This window comes from Lichenostomus cassidix, chromosome 4 (assembly GCF_008360975.1).
Source record: "Lichenostomus cassidix isolate B80296 chromosome 4, HeHo_3.0, whole genome shotgun sequence".
Lineage (NCBI taxonomy): Eukaryota > Metazoa > Chordata > Aves > Passeriformes > Meliphagidae > Lichenostomus > Lichenostomus cassidix.
The window spans coordinates 67185736-67203846 of NC_139484.1; the positions used below are offsets into that span (position 1 = coordinate 67185736).

Below are 18111 nucleotides of genomic sequence, written 5' to 3' on the forward strand. Positions count from 1 at the left end.
CTTTTTAACAGATTTATCCTTATGAAACACTTATTGTAACAAACCGAGTTCGTGTGAAATTGCCTAAGGATGTGGACAGGACCAGGCTGGAGGTAGGAATGATATTTGCTCGACATTTTTGCAAGCATTTCTCCTGTTTGCTTGCTATTCTGGATATTCTTGTTCCTCAATAATAGCAGCAAAGAAGAGAGAAGAGAAAAAATAACATTATGTATTATATTTTGTTTTAAAAAAAATAGTACATAGGCAATTTACCTAAAAAATTGCTAAAATCCTGGCAAGTGTCTGACTAAATGGTATTTTGCAAAGAGACTGATGAAACTCCTTAGTTTTGGATGATTTTACAGGTTATTGAAAGTTCAGGTGGGAAGTGTTGAAACTTGGAGTTTGTTTTATTTTTAATTCCTATTAAAAGCATCCTCATAGAATAACCTAAATATTACAAAAAGGCTCCATTTATCCTGAAAATGCATGGGCCTATGTTTGCTTTGTTGTTTTATTCTGCCTCTCCTTTGGCTGTGATCTGTGGTCACTGTACTACAGCTTTGCTGTAGCATCCACCTCTCTTAAAGAGTAGTAATATAAGACAGAGTAACACAAATAGAATTTATCATATCAGAAAGTTTAGTTTCCAAAGGTCAGTTGTTCCAAAGCTGATGTTCAAGCAAAATTCCTGAGGTTGATTTTTTTGACTGAGCAATGACAGGACTGAATAAAGACTCACCTAAACTAATGCATCTTTCTGTGGGCTACTATTAAGAAGAAGAGATAGCTGAATAAAAAATAGGTGATAACAATATTGGGCTTTTGGGGAAATTTATATTTTAATAAATTTACTGTATTTTGAACTTGATAATATGGCAAGAAAAGAAGAAAAACTTTAGAGGAGCAGAAAGTTCCTCATTAAAGATCGGTTTTTAAAAACAATTAGTTTATCAAATTTGCATACATGTCGTATGTTTTGAAATTGGTGTTATATTCTTGAATACTTGAATGTGCTTGTCACTTGATTACCCAACAAGTGGTGTTGATTGGATTTTAAGGAAAAAAGAGCCTCAGCTGTGTGCTGGTGTAAGTGTGGTTTATAGCAAGGCATGATAGCAATACTGAACAGCATGATGAGTCTGGAAGAAGGAGCAGGGAGATGGAGGGATGCTCATCTGGACATATGCTGTAAAGGATTCTTACATATATCTATGTAAACACGTGTATATGTGTGTATTAAAGAACAGAGTCTTTGTTTAAACACATCAGACTGGTCTGAATAGCAAATGCAGCTCTAAATTGCTTTTTTAAGACAGCATATAGTTTGCTTTGGATGGCTCCTGCCTGGCCTGGCTGCCATTATCTGTAACTCATACACCATCCTCAGCTGGGATCACTGTTTGTTTAACTTTGGTGTTGCTCAGTCTGCCTCACACCAGGTGCAGCACAGGGCCTGTTGGCTCAAGGAGCCCAACCACTTCAAAGATCTCACAGAGGTTTGCAAAAAAGAACAATAAACAAGATCTGCTTCAAACCTGCACCAGAAGAGCAGAGAGGGGACCAGGCCAGTCCTGCTGATTGCTGCACTATGCTAAACTTGTGTGTCTGCAGGAAGGACTGCTTTGTAGACATTACATTTAATAGGGATTGGGAGTTTTTTAAACAATTCAATTAGCAGAGTTTTAATAGCACTGTAACTACTGGAAAAACAGAGGCAGTTGCTCATCTACACATTCAAACCATATGCAGAGTTGAGTGACAGAATCCATTGCCTTCCCTGCTGGCCTCTTCCCCTCTTTCCTGACCCTTTCTTCTGTGTTACAGAGTTGCTGGAAATAATAGCTTTGCATAGAAAAGCACCTTATCATTATTTCCTCTTGTGGTAGAAAAAAAAGAAGATAGTAACTTAATTATTAACTTGTGCATTCAGCAGATTTCAGGCCTGGGCAAGACCCAGGACTATGAGGGTTTATAGGTTTGCACAGAAGCAGACCAGGCTTAGAAATGTGGTGATGGATGTAGCAGTGCTAAGTCCATATATTATCCAAATTGTAGAGTGGTATATCTAGGAAAATCTTCTAAGAAAAAAAATCCATGTTGTAATACACCAGTTTTATTCTGATTAGTTGTGTGGGTTGAAGCCTCACCTTGCTGTCCCTGCTGCATATCAGAGCAAGCTCTGGGTGTGATGGCTGTGGCCAGGGTACAGGTGTTGTCAGGGAAAGAGATCTGCTGTGTTTCATACCAGCTGTCAAACCTGAAAACAATCTTACTTTGTCTGGTATCAGCAGAGTATCTCTCTCACATGGGACATTTCTGATTTCCTGGTCTACTTAGGACAATAAGGTGACTAAATTTGCATGAGGTGGATTTATTTAACAGCCATCTCACAAGCTGACTTGAAGCAACCTCCTCTTCGTGGAAAAGTTTGTTGTGAACATTGAATGATCCACCATAGATGGCATGGAAGAGGCTCTACTGTTTGTCTACCATTCACTCTTCCAAGGAAAGCCTCCTGTATTGAGTGTTCCTATCATGACAAATGAACTCGAGTCAGTGGGATTAGCTCCTGGGGTCAAATTCAGGGAGGCTACAACGAACCCTTGGCTAATGTTCAAGGACCACAGGAGGGTGGGGGTTTAATGGGTGGTAGTGTTTTCCTAACTTTGCTCCCATTGTGAGTATTTTTTAGATTACATTGTTGTGCAAGAAATTTATTTTAAGGATTAGAAAAATATTTTCTTGTAAAAATGCATATTTTTCTAAGCCCAAGAGGTATCTAGAGATTAGGAAGGCCCGACTGGTAATAAATGCACTCAGATAATAGTAATTCTTTCTTCAAAAGTAAATGTATCTAAGCATAGATACACTCAGCATGTTTTTGTTTGCTTGTCTTAATTCAGCAGTGAGACAGAAATACCCAGTTCCTTGTGCTCTTCCAAGGAGATGTTTTTGCCAACAGTGAACTAATGCATGCAGCACTGAGAAGTGGTTGTAATGAACAGCCTGCTGATTTTTAAATACATTACCAGCACATTGGTTTTTGAGTAAATAGCCTGGATCTCGCTTTTGTATAAGCTGATTAGAAATGCAAGGAATTTACAGCAGATAAGGATTTGGCCAAGGAACGTTTTTTAGAAGTTTCTCTCCACCACAGTGCTGTTTATGGTAACGTTAGATGAGCGGAGCAGCATTCCCGTGAGCTATTCTAACAGGAAATGGTGAAGAACAAGTTCATTCAGATAATGTTGCAGAACAACAAAGCAATAACATGGGGTAGATTATACAAACTGGGTGGAGAAGAGGAATTGCACCCTCACTGTGTCTGCAGATGACACAAACTGGAGAGAGCAGCAATTGATGCTTAGGTGAGCAGAGCCTCTGTTCAGAGGGACCTGGCCACGCTGCAGGAATGCTTGCTTGACAGAGACTTCTTGAAGTTCAGTGAAGATAAATCCACGTTCTTGGCAATGGTGACAAGTTGCAGGAAAGGACATTATAATTGGATATAAGGGGAAAGTTCCTCACTGGAAGAGTAGTGCAATGAAGAAGTTGCCCAAGAGGCTGTGAAGTCTCTACATGTAAAACACAGCTGGACAAGGCCTTGAGGAACATGGACTGGTTTTAAAGTTGGCTCTGATTTGAAGACCTCTGGAAGTCCATAATTTTCTGAGATCGGTCTATTCTGTAAAGACGTAGTAGAATTACAAAACATGATTATTTGGTGAACTTGCTGCAACAGCATTTGAAGAAATACTAAATCTCGGAAGTTTTTAATAAACTTTTTTTTTTTTTTAAATGCAAGCGTTAAAATATAAATGTCCTGGACCAAACTCTCCCATTTTGGGTGACTTAAGTCCTGAGTTTTCAGGACTATGACATCACCTTTGGTTTGGCACATTGCTTACCTGCTGGCTCTCAAAGGAAGTTGGTCTTACGGACACTTGAAAATTTTGGTGCCTCAAAAAAGTACTTGAATACCTTTATCATTTGAGCCTTGGGCTCCTAAAAGCACACACTTGATACTTTTATCTTAGATTGGATATTGTTTGCCTGTTCTTCAGTCATAAAATATGGTTCAGTGCTTGCACGTTGAAATTGATAGTTCATGCCCAACTGCATAGGTTTATATATTTTTTCCTCCTGCAGTTGCTTTTATCACAGAGTATAAGAGTTCTTTTGTCGTCACAGGCTGGTAGTTTTGAAAGCCAATATATTTCCATTCGTAAACTATCCTTTATTGTTTTCCTTTGATTCCCTTATCTTAATGTATCTTAAGTTTTTTAGCTGTTCCTTTTGAATGTCAAGGCTTAAAAGCATTATCCATTCATGCCTATCAAATGCAGTAGAGAGTGAATTATTCCACTTTTTGTTTGAGCCTGTTTATTCTTTGTTTAACAAGGATACACCGAGACAATTGCTAAGGATAAAGTACTCTGGAATGTCAAGTAGCAAAGTTTCATTTGCCACCTTGTTCTCTTGTAAACAGAAATGAGAGATTTAAGCATGGGTGTGGTCTTATTTGAGCAGAACTCTCACATTAAGTCAAATACGCTTTTCCTCCTGGAACTGCTTGTCTGGATTTGCTTTAGGGATAACATTTTTTCCGCTAGTTTTCATTTAACAATCACCCTGGGCTCCAGCCATTTGAGCTTCAACCATATTAGGATTTGTTTCCAGCAACTGAGTCTGAATTTTGAAGAGACCAAGCTCCTGGATGTCATTCATCCAAGTAACACTGTGTGTCCCACCTCCTCTGGAGCTCAGATGGGGAAAATGAGAGCAAAACGAGAATGAGGTGTGTTTTAGCTTAGGGAGTTTGTAGTCTGGGTCTGGGGTTCTGGGCTCACTTCACAATGAAGCTCACAAGCTGGGGTGAAAAAGTGCACTCTGACTTCAGTAGAGCTACTTCACACTGTTTAACTTGAAAAATGCATGTGTGGTGTTTCTTATTCTAGGCAAGTGCATGTGTTGTGATCAGTGATGCATGTTTGTATCAGATTTCAAAGCCGTTACAAAAGGAGCCATTATAAAATGAAAATACGCATTAGAATTGATGTGATATGATGTGAAAAGCAATTTCTGTGTGAGTGGAAACACTGTAGGAGTGAACAGAGATTAGATGTGGAACATTCACATTACAGATGCACTGAAGTCCAAACTAGGGGAAACTGGAAAATCTGCTTTAATGGAATTTTTGAAACTTGTTTCCTTCTTTATATTTTCATAATTTATTATGGATTCCAAATTTTGGTGTTATTTTTGAATTATTTCCTTAATTATACAGACATTTTTATCACCCATCAGCTGGAGGCAATGACTTATGTCAATGTTAGTATGAAAAAGCTCATTTGATTGAATGACAGGATGGTGGCATAGATTATCATCAGAGATGTTCTATGTGCATGCTATTTAGATAATATATTCATATACCTGAGAGAAATGCTTACATCTTTTCAGCTTTTTGTATCTTTGTGGATGACTCAGCTGAGAAAAATACTCACTATACAGATGCTACGGAATATTTTCACAGAAATGCTGTGAAATGCATTTCTGCAGCTACAGAATGCTGTTACAGAATATTTTCTGTGTGCCTTGTGGTATTTCCCAAGAGGTTAGACTGGAAGTATCCTGCAGTGGTAGTGCTGAGTGGATTGCAGCTTCTCTGTGAGACTTCATGGTATCCTGAAATACTAAACAAGATACATCCACAGATCCAGGGGCCTTGGAGAGGTGCTTGGGGTGATATGGCCCTTGGGGAAGGGTCTCAGACTCCTTTCTTCACTGCTTCTATCACACTGCTTTCCCTGGGAACCTTTTTGGGGACACACATTGGTGTGTGGAGGGAGATCTACATCTCCTGCAAGGCCTGGCTGCACAAGGGCTCTAACTAATTGTGTTGTGACTAATTGCACTCATCTAGGGTAACTGCAGGTGTAGTGCCTGCTGCCTTATCCTCTGATCAGCAGAGCTGCCCTACTGATCTTTTGATACCTTTTGAAGTTCATTAGGTGGCAATTCATGCCATTTCTTAACTTTCCCTCCCCAATCACATAATTACTTAATAGTTTCAAATATTTATTGAGCATGAAAGTTAATTAGGCTGTAGATGAGCATAACATTCAATACTCCACTGGGAATGTGGCACATGGCTAATTAAAGCTTTGTAATTAGCCATGCAGCAGGCTTAGAAGAAACCTCTGAAAAGCCTGCTGAGCCCCAGCAGTTCAACAGAAAGAGGGGTGAAGAGTGCAAACCTTGTAAAAGCAAAATTAGGATTCAAAATTCAGTAGAAAAAAGAGAAAATTTTCCAGCAAATTTTGATTTGCCATCTGAGAGTTTTATTTGGACTAACCTTGAGAGGCATGAGAGAAAGGAATGGAGGGGCAGAGAAGAAGAGAAAAATTGGAGAGGAGAGGAATCTATTATTTTCTAAATGTTGAGATACTTCTACTATCCTAAATCTTAATATAGGAAAAGATTGTGTCTCAGCAGTAACTTGAAGAGCTAAGACTTAGTTATTTACATGAATGCTCACTTACCTGTGAATAAACCTTTCCCAATAAATCCTAGTTTAGTTTGAGTATTTCTCATGTTGAAGTCTCTGGAGAAAATCCTGTAGCTTTTACTTCTAGATTTTGTGAATCAGAAGTTGGAATTGTTGCAAGGACTTTGAATAAAAGTGAATTGAAGTAGACAACTACTCCAAATTACACTCTATAAAACAGAGTGCACAGTAGTGCCTCAGAGAGACTGGCTGAAGGATTCACTGCAGATTCAAGCAAAGGCACTGTAATGCTCAGCTGTCATTTTCTATGAATATTAAAAAAAACAAAAAGCAAAAGAGAAACAAACGTGGTTGGTTTTAAATTCCTCTAGGAATTCAGACCTTGATTTTTGTAGTCTTCAGCTCATCACCTCCTGCCATCCACTTAGCTCTTTCATTGGTTCAGTATTGAGTCATGAGGAAGTAGAATATCCTCTGAGCTTTCCCTGTTACACTGTCTTTTTCTCAACCCCTGAGTTTTCCAGCTTCTACCTTTCCGCTTCTCTCCCTGATCCCACTGGTGAGGGATTGTGTGAATGGCTGTGTGGGGCTTGGTTGCCAGCTGGGGTGAAAACATGACATAGGTATTAGTTTTGAGCATCTCTGAATTTCATTAAAAGCTCAATTATTCTTGGGGAAAAGAAATCTCATTGAATTAAATAGAGATTATAACTCTGTTTAGAATTACTACTGGCTTTTTAGCAGACCACAGAAATAGAGACAAGCCTCATTAATTTATAGTGAAATGCACCACTTCTTTCTGAAATAACAGTGTGGAGCAAGTATTTGAATGTGCAATTAATTATTTTTGTTCTGAGAGAGTTAAAAACGAGGACGTGTCTGTACTGCTCATTTTCATGTTCGTGTTTTCATAAAGGATGGGGATTTTCTGTTCTAGTGGTTGCAATGCAGTGGAGAGGTTTAGCTCAGCCCTTCTTTAGTTCTGTATATCTTAATAAAAGCCTCAGATTATACAATTTTATCAAAACAACCCAATGCCATAGTCCTTTCTATTGTAGCAATATTGCACTTAACTGTATCACAGGAACTGATAATCTGATGCTGTGAGCTCCAGTATAGCAGTCTTTTTAGTGAGGAATCATCTTTAAACTCTTTACCTTATCTTTTAGCCAGGCTTTCAGGCAGCATCGTGTTAACATCATTGTGTAGCCTCCAAAATGACCTCACTTACACAGTCAGTTCAGAGTGTGGGCAGAACAGGACCTGGACAGGTCCTCTCTACTCTCCTCAGTGTCTGCAACAGCCCAGCCTTGCTGTTCATGCAGAGCAGAGAAAAGATTGAGTTGAGCTGCCTGAATATGGCCAAATTGTCACAAAGGGAATTAGGAATCACTTACTAGCACACTGTAAAACACCCAGACTTCCTATGTAAACAGGGCCAACTCTAGTAAAAAAAAAGGAATGAATGTTGCTTTTACTAATAAGTTTGGCCATTCCTTTAACAGCCCAGGGATGCATTATTAACATAGCTGGATATTTTAAGCTGACCCATTCTTAAAAAAAGAAAAAGGAAATCATGTTCTTGGCCTTGTAAAGCATAGCTTCACACACACATATTCTCTCATGCTTCAAGATGAATAGCCTTCATATTCCCTGCTCATAGTTTTCAATTTCCCTTCTTTTGTTTGATTAATGAGAGAAGGTAACACTTCAGTTAAGACAAATTAATATTCCAGTATCTGAAAGAAAGATAAATCAGTCCAATATTTCTTACTGGTGCATTTTCTCTGCCTTTACTTTTGGGAAGAGCTGTAGGTTTTAAAAGCTTTAATAAAAGCTTTAATAAAAGCTGCTAGTTAAGTCCCAACAATAGTGCAGACAAAATTTAGCATCACATATACACAGAAAAGTGTGGACATAAACTTCTCACACTGGCCTATTCCCCTGGGTTTTAGACCTTTTAAATACTTGTAGACATTGACCATATTTTACCTTAGTCATCATTTGGCTGAGCTTAGACATATTTAGGCCTTTTAATCTTTCCTCATGAATCAAACTGCAACCCAAGGTTACTTCTGTTACTTTTATCTGAAGCTTTGCCAGTTTGATGACATCTTTCTGGGATCAAGGTTTTATTCCAAAATTTGAAGACAAAACTTAAGTCATTGCTACTTCTAGGGTCTGTCCCAAATCTAGAGCCCATGATGCTTAAGAAGCAGATGGTGAAAGTATCTGAGATCCAGGGACAAAAAGTGGGAAATATGCTACACTGGGCATAGAATGGTGTTCTCAGAGAGTTCAGACCAAAGGGAAAATGTTCCCTTCTACCAGAATTATTTCTGCATGTGGGTAATGCATTGATGGAGTAAGAAACTGCTAATATTGCAGTGTGTTTGTTAGTCCTTGAGATGAGAGCATGTGTGGAAGAAAATTTAAAGCAAAGAAACTCTCTGATGGAATGGATGTGGAAATAAGTGAGCTTGTGCTTTTCCCATCTCAGTCACTTTGTCCCTGGGCTGGAAACTGTCAACTGCTTTTGGACCAGGCAGCACCAACTGAGACCTTCTGTGAGGAGGGAAAAAAAAATGGTGCTGTTATAAAACAAAACTTTGGTATAATAATTAGAAAATGAGTGGATGCAAAGAATGAAGGTGATGTCATCTGGACATGGGCACAGCAGCACAATGCACAACTAATTCATTCTGGCTTGGATGGCTGCATGTGGATCGAAATCTCACTCAGCCTGAGGGCAAAGCAAAAGGATGAGTGGCAAAGTACAGCATTGGAGAGGGAAGGGGGAATTGCACAGCTTGTGCTGAGGTGGGTGGCAACCTTCATCAGGAGGTGAAGATGTAGCAAATATTTGGCACCCTGGAGGAAAGGGGTGATGTAGGGCTCATTGAGTTTTCCTCCACTGACCTTCAGTACTGGAACAGATCTGATGAGACCACAGCAGTTTCTCATTATATGCAGTGTAAATTACGTCAGGGAAAAAAAATGGTGAACCCATACATTAAAGTTTTTATGTAATTTTTATGGTTTTGGAAGTTTGGCAAGGTGGATTTACCTGTGAGGATATAAGCTTTCTCATTTTCACTTTGAGTGTGAACTACAGTTTGCCACTGCTTTCTCCTGAGTGGGGAGAAGTCTCAAGTCTTATCCACAATCTAGAAAATAAAATAAAATAAAATGTTACACATTTTGCTCATCCAGACTTCCTTTTTAATCCTACAACCTACAGACATGTTCCTTGCTGTGAGAAATTGCTAAAGCTAAACTCATTCTCATTTGCCCACCGGATTAGCAGGAAAATATTCTTAAAAAACAAATGCAGAGAGAAGTTACTTTTTCTTCCAGATCCCAGTAGAATTAAATTCTGTCAGTGCGAGATTGTTTCTAAAATACATTGTCAGATGTTGCTCATTTTCATGCAAAAGATGATCTGCTTTGCAAAATATGCATGGTGTGTTTGTTCCATGCAGTGCTTATGGTGGGTTGCTGTCATTTGTCAAATGAAAAATGAAGGCTCAGTTCCAACATCTTAGTCACTGTTGTTGTATGTGGAATCTCAAGGGAAAAAAAACCAAGGCTGTCCTTTTTCAAGAAATTAGGGCCTATGATGACCATTCAAAGTAATTATATGTAATGACTTCTTACAAATTATTTCTTTCGTTTTCTTGAGTAAATCACATAACAAAGATGAAGTCTTTGTTAATAAGTGGAAAGCAAAATTTTACTTCCAAATTTGTCAGAAAAATAGCTCTGTGAGGTAGGGCCAAAGGGGCTGAGTTCATCCTGGTCAGGTAAACCATGATGGGATTGCCAGGACACATTAGCATGTTCCCTGCCCCAATTTTGGTGAATAGAGGCTAGAGCTCTTCCAGAGGATACTGGGATCTGCTTGAAGGGCTAGACAACCTTGGCTATATTTGAATTACCAGTACAGTCTAAAGGACTCTGTGGCTCCCCTTGCCCTGGGTGTGCTGTGCTCCCCACTCCCCCCAGCACCTTGCCCTCAGTGTTTGCTGGTAGCTGGATGATTATTCACATCCTGAATGTCCTTTAATGTTACTGTGGCTCTTGAGAGTGAGTCATATGCACTAGATGGTGTTTCTGAGGTTCCTCTGAGTGATGAGGACTTTGAGCCAAGGTTTCTCACCTCCTGGGAAGTCCTGCAACCAGGAGGCAGTGAGATGGAAGAAAAGGGCTGATATCCTTCTCTTGAAATAACACAGTTGTGTAACGTGTGGATGGTTTCATTCTGCCGTATGAGGCATGTCCAAGTATTTCTTGTGCTTAGCAGCTTTTGGGGACCTATTTTTTGGCTGCAGTACTAAAGCAGACACTGAGATGCTGAGGATGGGGCTGCCAGGGTGTGCCTGCAAGGAGAACTATGTCTGCTGAGCTTCAAGAGCCTGGCTGGGTAGGAGAGAGTTAGATTGCAGGACTCATCCCAGATTTCAAGGAAACTTTTGTGGAAGAGGGGAGTCCATGTTTAAAAATTGTAATTTGTAATTTTCATTTCACTGAATCTGTCCCTTTTGGACAGTGTGTGCCTAACTCATCAGAAATGGAGAACCATAACTGATATGCTGAAATACTTGAGCAGGGGTTATTCCACAACTATTGTGGATGAATTTTAAAAATTAATTTCTCATTCACACATTTACCTTGTCTACCTTTTCTGTGTGGATACTAGTAATTGTGAGGAAATTGTTATCTGACCTCCTTCCAATTCTTTATTTTGGATTTCTACCCTTTTTCTCGATCCCCCTTTTTTTTAATATTAAATAATGGAAACATCAAATAGAAGCATATTTGTTGACATTTAAAAAACCCCTGCTTTATCCAGCTTTGACTTCTGACTGGAGTCTCTCCCATGGATAAGCACATTTTGGATTTCAGAATTTAGCAGTGTGCTTTCTCCTTTGTTACAAGGTTGCTATTAGTGGACCAGTGTGGTGTCCACTGCTCTCATTAAAGATCAAGGCAAAACAAATCCAACTCTGAAATTACATTGTTATCAATCTCTTTAAAGTCCTGGAATAACTTAAATTTGTCTCAGTGTGCTCTGTCATCAGGCACCCTGGATAAACACATACTTTTCCCCCAAAAACCATAGCTTCCTCTCAGCTGGAACTATATTGAAAAGATTATTTTTTTTCACAAGTCACTACTGCCATCAATAATTTCATTTCCAAGCTACTCTGAGCTCATTTGGTTTTGATGCCATTTTTTCTAGAAACAGTTTTGGAATTTAAGTGCAAACTGTAATGCATTATTTTGCAATGTGTTTTGAAAATCAGGAAGGGCAGAAATATTCTTGTGCACAGACAAGCTTAATGATATCTTTTTTATTTTCATTTTCAAGAGGCATTTGTCCCCTGAAGAGTTCCAGGAAGTCTTCAAAATGAGTATTGAGGAATTCGATCGTCTGGCACTTTGGAAGCGGAATGACCTGAAGAAAAAGGCCCTGCTTTTCTAAACCCTCCCGGATAAAATATGTGCTTAATCAAAACAAAAATAGTCTTGCCAGAACTATCACATGCACTTGCTGTTGAACCATTGTCCAGCTTCATTGTGTTAGTATGTGTCGGGGAAACAAGACAGATTAGATGGTAATGTGTTGGGATACAGAGAATTTGCTAATCTTGCATTTCCAGCTGGTTTTGTCAGTAACTCCTGGTCCTACCCAGTTTACAATGTGCAAAAAATCTAGCTTTAAATTTATTGTTGCTTGCATTTTTTGCTTGATGCAAATGAAAATTCTGAAGGGAAGAGAAAAAAGTGTGGCTGTGACACAGGAAATGCATTCAACCTTTTGTTCCATTCAGTTTTATAATGCAATTTTTACAAAATCAAGTAAGGAATTAATACAGAAATTTTCCAGCGAGGGATCACATGCTATTAAAAATATTGTAAAAGCCAAAGAAAAGCATATCCGCAAGCAATTGTTGCAGTTGTTTATCTGTGGTACTTTTTAAGAATGAAAGCAGAAATATGGAAGCACCTTAATTCTACTTCTTATATTTAAACACAGCGTACTCTTTAAAAGATCATATTTGTCTAGAAGGTAACTAGCTATCTTTAATTACAACACCAGAGTTTTTATTTTATTAAGAATATATTGTGACATAAAAACAGTTATAATTCCTAAAATGTATACAGACCTACTTAAAGATTTAGTCCCATTCATCAGGAAATCTGAAGCCTTATACAAAACTGGTTTAAGAGTGTATTGTGCCAGTTGACTGTGTTTTCCTACTAGTTTGGGGTGTTTGGAGAATGTTTTTTTTACATTTCATGCTGATAAAAATAACATGTAATCTTAATTACTATGTAGATAGATATATCTATCTATAAAAGAATTATTTTCATTCGTATATGTCCTAAGTGAAGACATTCTTACTTTCTCAACTTTCCAGCTTTACACAGTAAGCCATGAGAACAGTGATGGCATTTGGTAGATGTGGAAATGGAACAGTTCAGCATAAAATGTAACAAAAAAAGCTTGGTGTGCTCTATCAATAATACAGAAAATTATAATCAAATATATAAAACCCTCATGCATTACTATTCGCATGTTTCTGTACAAGTCAATTTGAAAAAAAAAACAAACCTATGTGATACTGGTGCAGTACCTTGAAACTATCTTAAATAACAAGCAAAGCTAACAAAATCTAAGCATTTGATATAAGTGTTAGACAGTAATATCTCTTCCAGCTGAAAGACTGTATTAAATTTAATAGTTTCATATGGGCAGAGGTATGGTTGCTGACAAAGAATGTTTTAAAGTGAGTTGCTAGTTTTGTGTGATACTAAATGAGCATTACAAAAAGTACATTTTTCAGCCATGTGTCAGTATTCCTCATTTTTACTGCCTTGAATGTTTGTACTCACCTCCTACTTCACTATGTCTTTTTGCATTTCCTTAAGATAACTGGTTAATATATGCACTACAACACACTATTTCAACTGACCCAGCATTGGAAAATCATAGCATTGAACATGCCTTCTTCCAACTAACTTTCAAAGTCCATGCTGTTGGAAATAAATATTTTCTCATGACCTAAATGTTTTGTCTGATTATACAAATGTTTAAAAAAATTCATTAAAACAAAGACATAACTGAATGACTTTGCTAATGTGTGTATAATTTTTAGATCGTATTGCTGCTCTGGATAGGGTCTTCCCATGATAATAATGTAAATAATATCTAATTTGCATTAACTCTGCTCACTGAGGGGAGTACGTTGAGTGTACCTCTGAATGTCAGGTGACTGTAATGTTGGTCATGATTTAAACAATCCATCAAGCAACTGTCACATCTCCCCAAGCAAAAGTTGCCTCACTGGTGATGTACAGAACCATTAGCCTGTGCAGAAAACCATTAGCCAGTTTCAAGTGAGAGCTCCTGATCACATGTAGACCACATCCATAAGGGATTAACCTCAGGTTGAACCTCTCTTCAACCTCAGAATAGTTTGTTACTTTTTGTGAGAACTGGCATCCCACTGAAATGGGCCAATCCTAAATGTGACCAGCAGGGTCCATTGCTGCTACAAAAAACTAAATGCAGGAGAACAATTGGTGGGAAAATGATTACGAGGGAGTTTGACATTGGTGGCGACCACTCTTCTCATCCACATATTCCTGGGACATCATATTGATTAAAGGCATCTTCTCAGTGAGTAAAAAAATTGATCAAAGAAATCCATGTATCGGTGCAGATCAGGTTCAGTATGGATCTTCAGAAATAATTTGAAAATTTCATAACCACAGCAGCTGTTGTATTGGCACAGGATTCAACCAGTGCTGTAAGGAAAAAGTGCATTACTAAGCAGCACAGGCAATCAGTAGCTCTGTGCTGCTCTACTCTTTTATGCACCAGCAGATGTGTGGCTGATGACAGGTGAGGATAAAGAGCTCATGTGAGCTGTTTGACCCATTTACACTCTTGAGACTATTCATCTGTTACAATGTCAAGCCTTAAAAGTGTCTTTTGAAGATCCTTGTCCTGCCTGAGCTAAATCAGATACAACTCTTGTTTTACATACCCCCATCTTGATTTTTTAGCTCATGAGCATCAGTTCTGATCACCATGCCCAACTGTATTAGGAGTTGTACCCCATCATCTTTCTATATTTGCTTACAAGTTCCTTTGTCATTCTGTGCTCCCTCTTATGCTCAGTGAAGAGAAAAAAAGCTCTTCAGTCACATCCTGATGTTCAAAATGTGAGGTGAATTGCCCCTATCATATCCTTGTCCACTGTCCATACATGAATAAAATAAAGACCCCTGCAGAAGTATACATTGAAAGCTATCTAATCTTGGATGAAATTAATTCTATGCCTACAGTCTACTGGGGAAAATAAGCCAGGTTTTACCAAGTTGGTGGAATACCAGTCTTAAAACCACTGGCAGTTCCTAGGCCATGTTACCAAACCACTTTCAAGCAATCAGGAAAGTGCTTCGAGTTGTGCAGATCTCACAAAACGCCCTAACAGAGTAATTTTTTGTGCTCATTATGCTATTCACTAAACAGGCATGTATTCGATGCCAAACACCCAAAAATGTTTTAGAAGACAGTCAGTTTATCAACTTATGGTCCGACTACCAGCCAAAACCAAAAAGGAATTTTGGCTTCCATACACAAAACCTTTGCTGACTTCAGATGAACAAGTACTCTTGTGTGTCCTTGTTTCATTTCCCTGAAAGTTTGAAATGGTCTGTAGACGTCTGTTCTGTGCAAAGGTGGCACAGCTCGGTAAGCTGTTCATATTTTCACGTGATGCATACCAATGTATCACTCTATATTTAAAGCCTCTACTGTCATATGGTGCAGTGACCTATCCAGTTATGCTCTCTAACCTAACTAAATTCACATTTACAGTATGATATTGTGTGCTGGATTTGGCACCAGCCAAATATACCAGTGTAAAAGAGCCATAAAGTGAGTAGTGTTGTAATTTACTACACCATGCTATACCAGAGAATGCAAGATTTCTGTCTCTAAAATTTATTATGTTTTCCCCATTTAAAAATTGCAAATTGGATTTTCATTCATGCAGTTTTCCTTCAGGAACTTTGAGTGTCTAATTAAATGTGGATAGACTGGCATGTGCATGGTAAATACTCAGGTTTATTTTAATAGGGTTCCATATGCTAATCTTAAATAGCATTATGAAATGGAAAAGGCATTTCAGAGTAATGAGATAAAACTTTGCCAGAATATTCCATCTGATAGTGTGGTCTGGTGTTGGCAGTAAAAAACTGAGTCTCGACAAATCATCGTCTGCTTTTCAGATAATGCTCTTTAGAGTTATTAAGTTACTGTTCTATAGTCTTGTTTTCAAGGACATTCTGTCTTTCAGCATTTTGGTAAGCATGGATGTGGCTATGCAGCTCAAAAGGATCAATATAGCTCTTGGAGAAACTTGTTTTGATATGTATACAAGAAGCAGGGGAATTCTGTCAGAGATTTAATTTTCATTCTTGGCTCTGGGTTGTATGTCTCAGCTGTTCAAGTGAACCCTATGTATGACCTAATTCTCACCTCATGTATTTTAAAGAAGACAGGCCTCAAACTCAGCAATGAAAGAGCCAGCATTTCATCATCTTAGTCTTTGAGACAAAGGAATACAAGAGTTTCTGTGGTTGCTGAAGGAATATCTGACCAGCAATTGCAGATAGGAAATCAGGCATGCCAGGTTACCATTATAGCTGTCTGAGAAGGCTGGACATTTTTGTCTGACCTTCTGCTATTTCTTTTCCTCGTGGTTCAGGGGAGAACTCTGAAACCTGTAATTGCAGAAACAATAAAATACATAGTTGTGAGACAGTACCTGGAATCCAATAACCTTCTGGGACAGGGCTAATGTGGCATGGACAAAAAAGATATAATTCAGACCAAGAGAGATGCCTGGCCTTGCATTCTGCATTTTGATTTTGAGGAGCCATCTATTTAACATTTCCCAAGTGTGACCAAGACAGGCCATTAATTTTACTAACCTTTTCACAGATCTGCAGGAAAATGCTGTTCTGCTACTTGCAGATGAGCTAGATGAGATCCCAGGCACTTCTGTCTGTCTGGTGCATGAGTTATCAGTGTCCTTATGTTCATATTCTCCTCCCCCTTTGATTTCTGTGTGAGGAAAAGGGCAGGGTCATTTTATAAGCTTCCTAAGACCTCAGCCGACCTTTGACCAATGTGATTACTTGATAGGTCACAGTTGTGGCTACCATTTTTCAGATATCTTGAGTATCTGTGAAAAAGATGATTGCTATTAATATCACAGTGACAGATGCAACTCTCTTGTAAATTTACACTGGAGGATTGCATCCCATCTTCATATCCAAGCCACTCCTGAGGTATGGCTAAATCCTTAAAGGCTCATAGGAGGAGCTGACTCAGACTTTTTTGAGTCTTTGTATCCCTTTTCACTTTCTCTAGTCTGTGAAAAGTGATGTTGGAGAGGGTGGTACTCGGTAAAAGTGCATGGCCTTGAAATGCAAGATCTCAGTAGTTCAGTTCCCAGGTAATGAAGCACCCACAGCAAATTGCAGTTTGTTGGGTTTTTGCTGCAGGTTGTTACTCCTCACAACCACCATTCCTGTGAGTTATGGCTCAGAGAAGTTAATTCTAAATGCTGCTCCTTTTCATGATTTTGGACATTTCCTTCCTTCCCCTTGGTGTGTGATGTCTGTGCACACAGGTAAGTAGGTAGGTTCCACATGTTGCTGAGGGTTGGACAGATGTCTGCAGCACCCAAGCAGCTGGGACAAGCCAGTCCTTCCCTGCTGGACTGGACAGGCAGCAGCTCCAGAGTGATCAGGAGGAAACCAAAACCAGACAAAAGCAATGTGTCCCACACAGGTAAATGCATCATCATGTGGGCATTACTGTCCCAGCTATTATGTATTTCCTTTTTGCTACAAGTCTGGATAGCACTGATTTCTGGTTTTGAATCCTGTTATGTTTGTGCCATGGATTATTTGCTGTTGAGCTCTTTTCTCCATTTACTATGATACATTCTTTTATTACAACCTCTAACTCAACCCTCCACTAAAAATTGCAATGTTTTTTATTCCTTTCTCGATTAAAACCTCTCTTGGCTCTTGATAATTCTTCTGCAAATCTCTCTCAGCCCATTGTACCTTGTGTTCAGGAATGGTCTGACAGACTTAAGGTTTCCTATTTGCCACGTTATGTCAAGCACTATAATTTTTTTTTGAGAGGGTGGGGAAGAAGAAAGCTAAGAATGTCTTTGACTCTTTTATTACAAATTGACATTATGTTGATGCCTTGCTTGACCTAACCTCACTCTTGCAAATTGCTAGGTTTTTTTTCCATCCAAGTGGACATGAATCTGAACTCTGACATATGAGTCATTATTATTTCTCACACTACTACTATAATTTTTTTTCTATTAACTGATGATTAAGAAGGCACCATGATTGATAGCAAATTAAACAACTGGAGTTGTTAATGGTCTGTCTGAATTTCCTTTCAGTTCTGTGACCTGGAATAATTCATTTGAGGAACGGGGTTAAAACTTTGCTTGTCAGACTTAAAAAAAAAATTCTACCAAGTTAAAGATGTGAAGCATAAACAATTT

General features: G+C 38.6%; 1 protein-coding gene across 9 annotated transcripts in view; it reads left to right on the forward strand.

Moving 5' to 3' along the window:
* ABLIM2 (actin binding LIM protein family member 2) overlaps window positions 1-13626 on the forward strand; it is a 127262-nt gene extending 113636 nt beyond the window's left edge. For all 9 annotated transcript variants that reach the window (XM_085059736.1, XM_085059739.1, XM_085059742.1 and 6 more), the window contains 2 exons: window positions 12-92; window positions 11865-13626. In XM_085059736.1, the coding sequence (XP_084915862.1) occupies window positions 12-92; window positions 11865-11978 (195 nt within the window). In that variant the 3' untranslated portion in view covers window positions 11979-13626. The remainder of the gene's footprint in view (window positions 1-11; window positions 93-11864) is intronic.
* Window positions 13627-18111: the final 4485 nt, after the last annotated feature.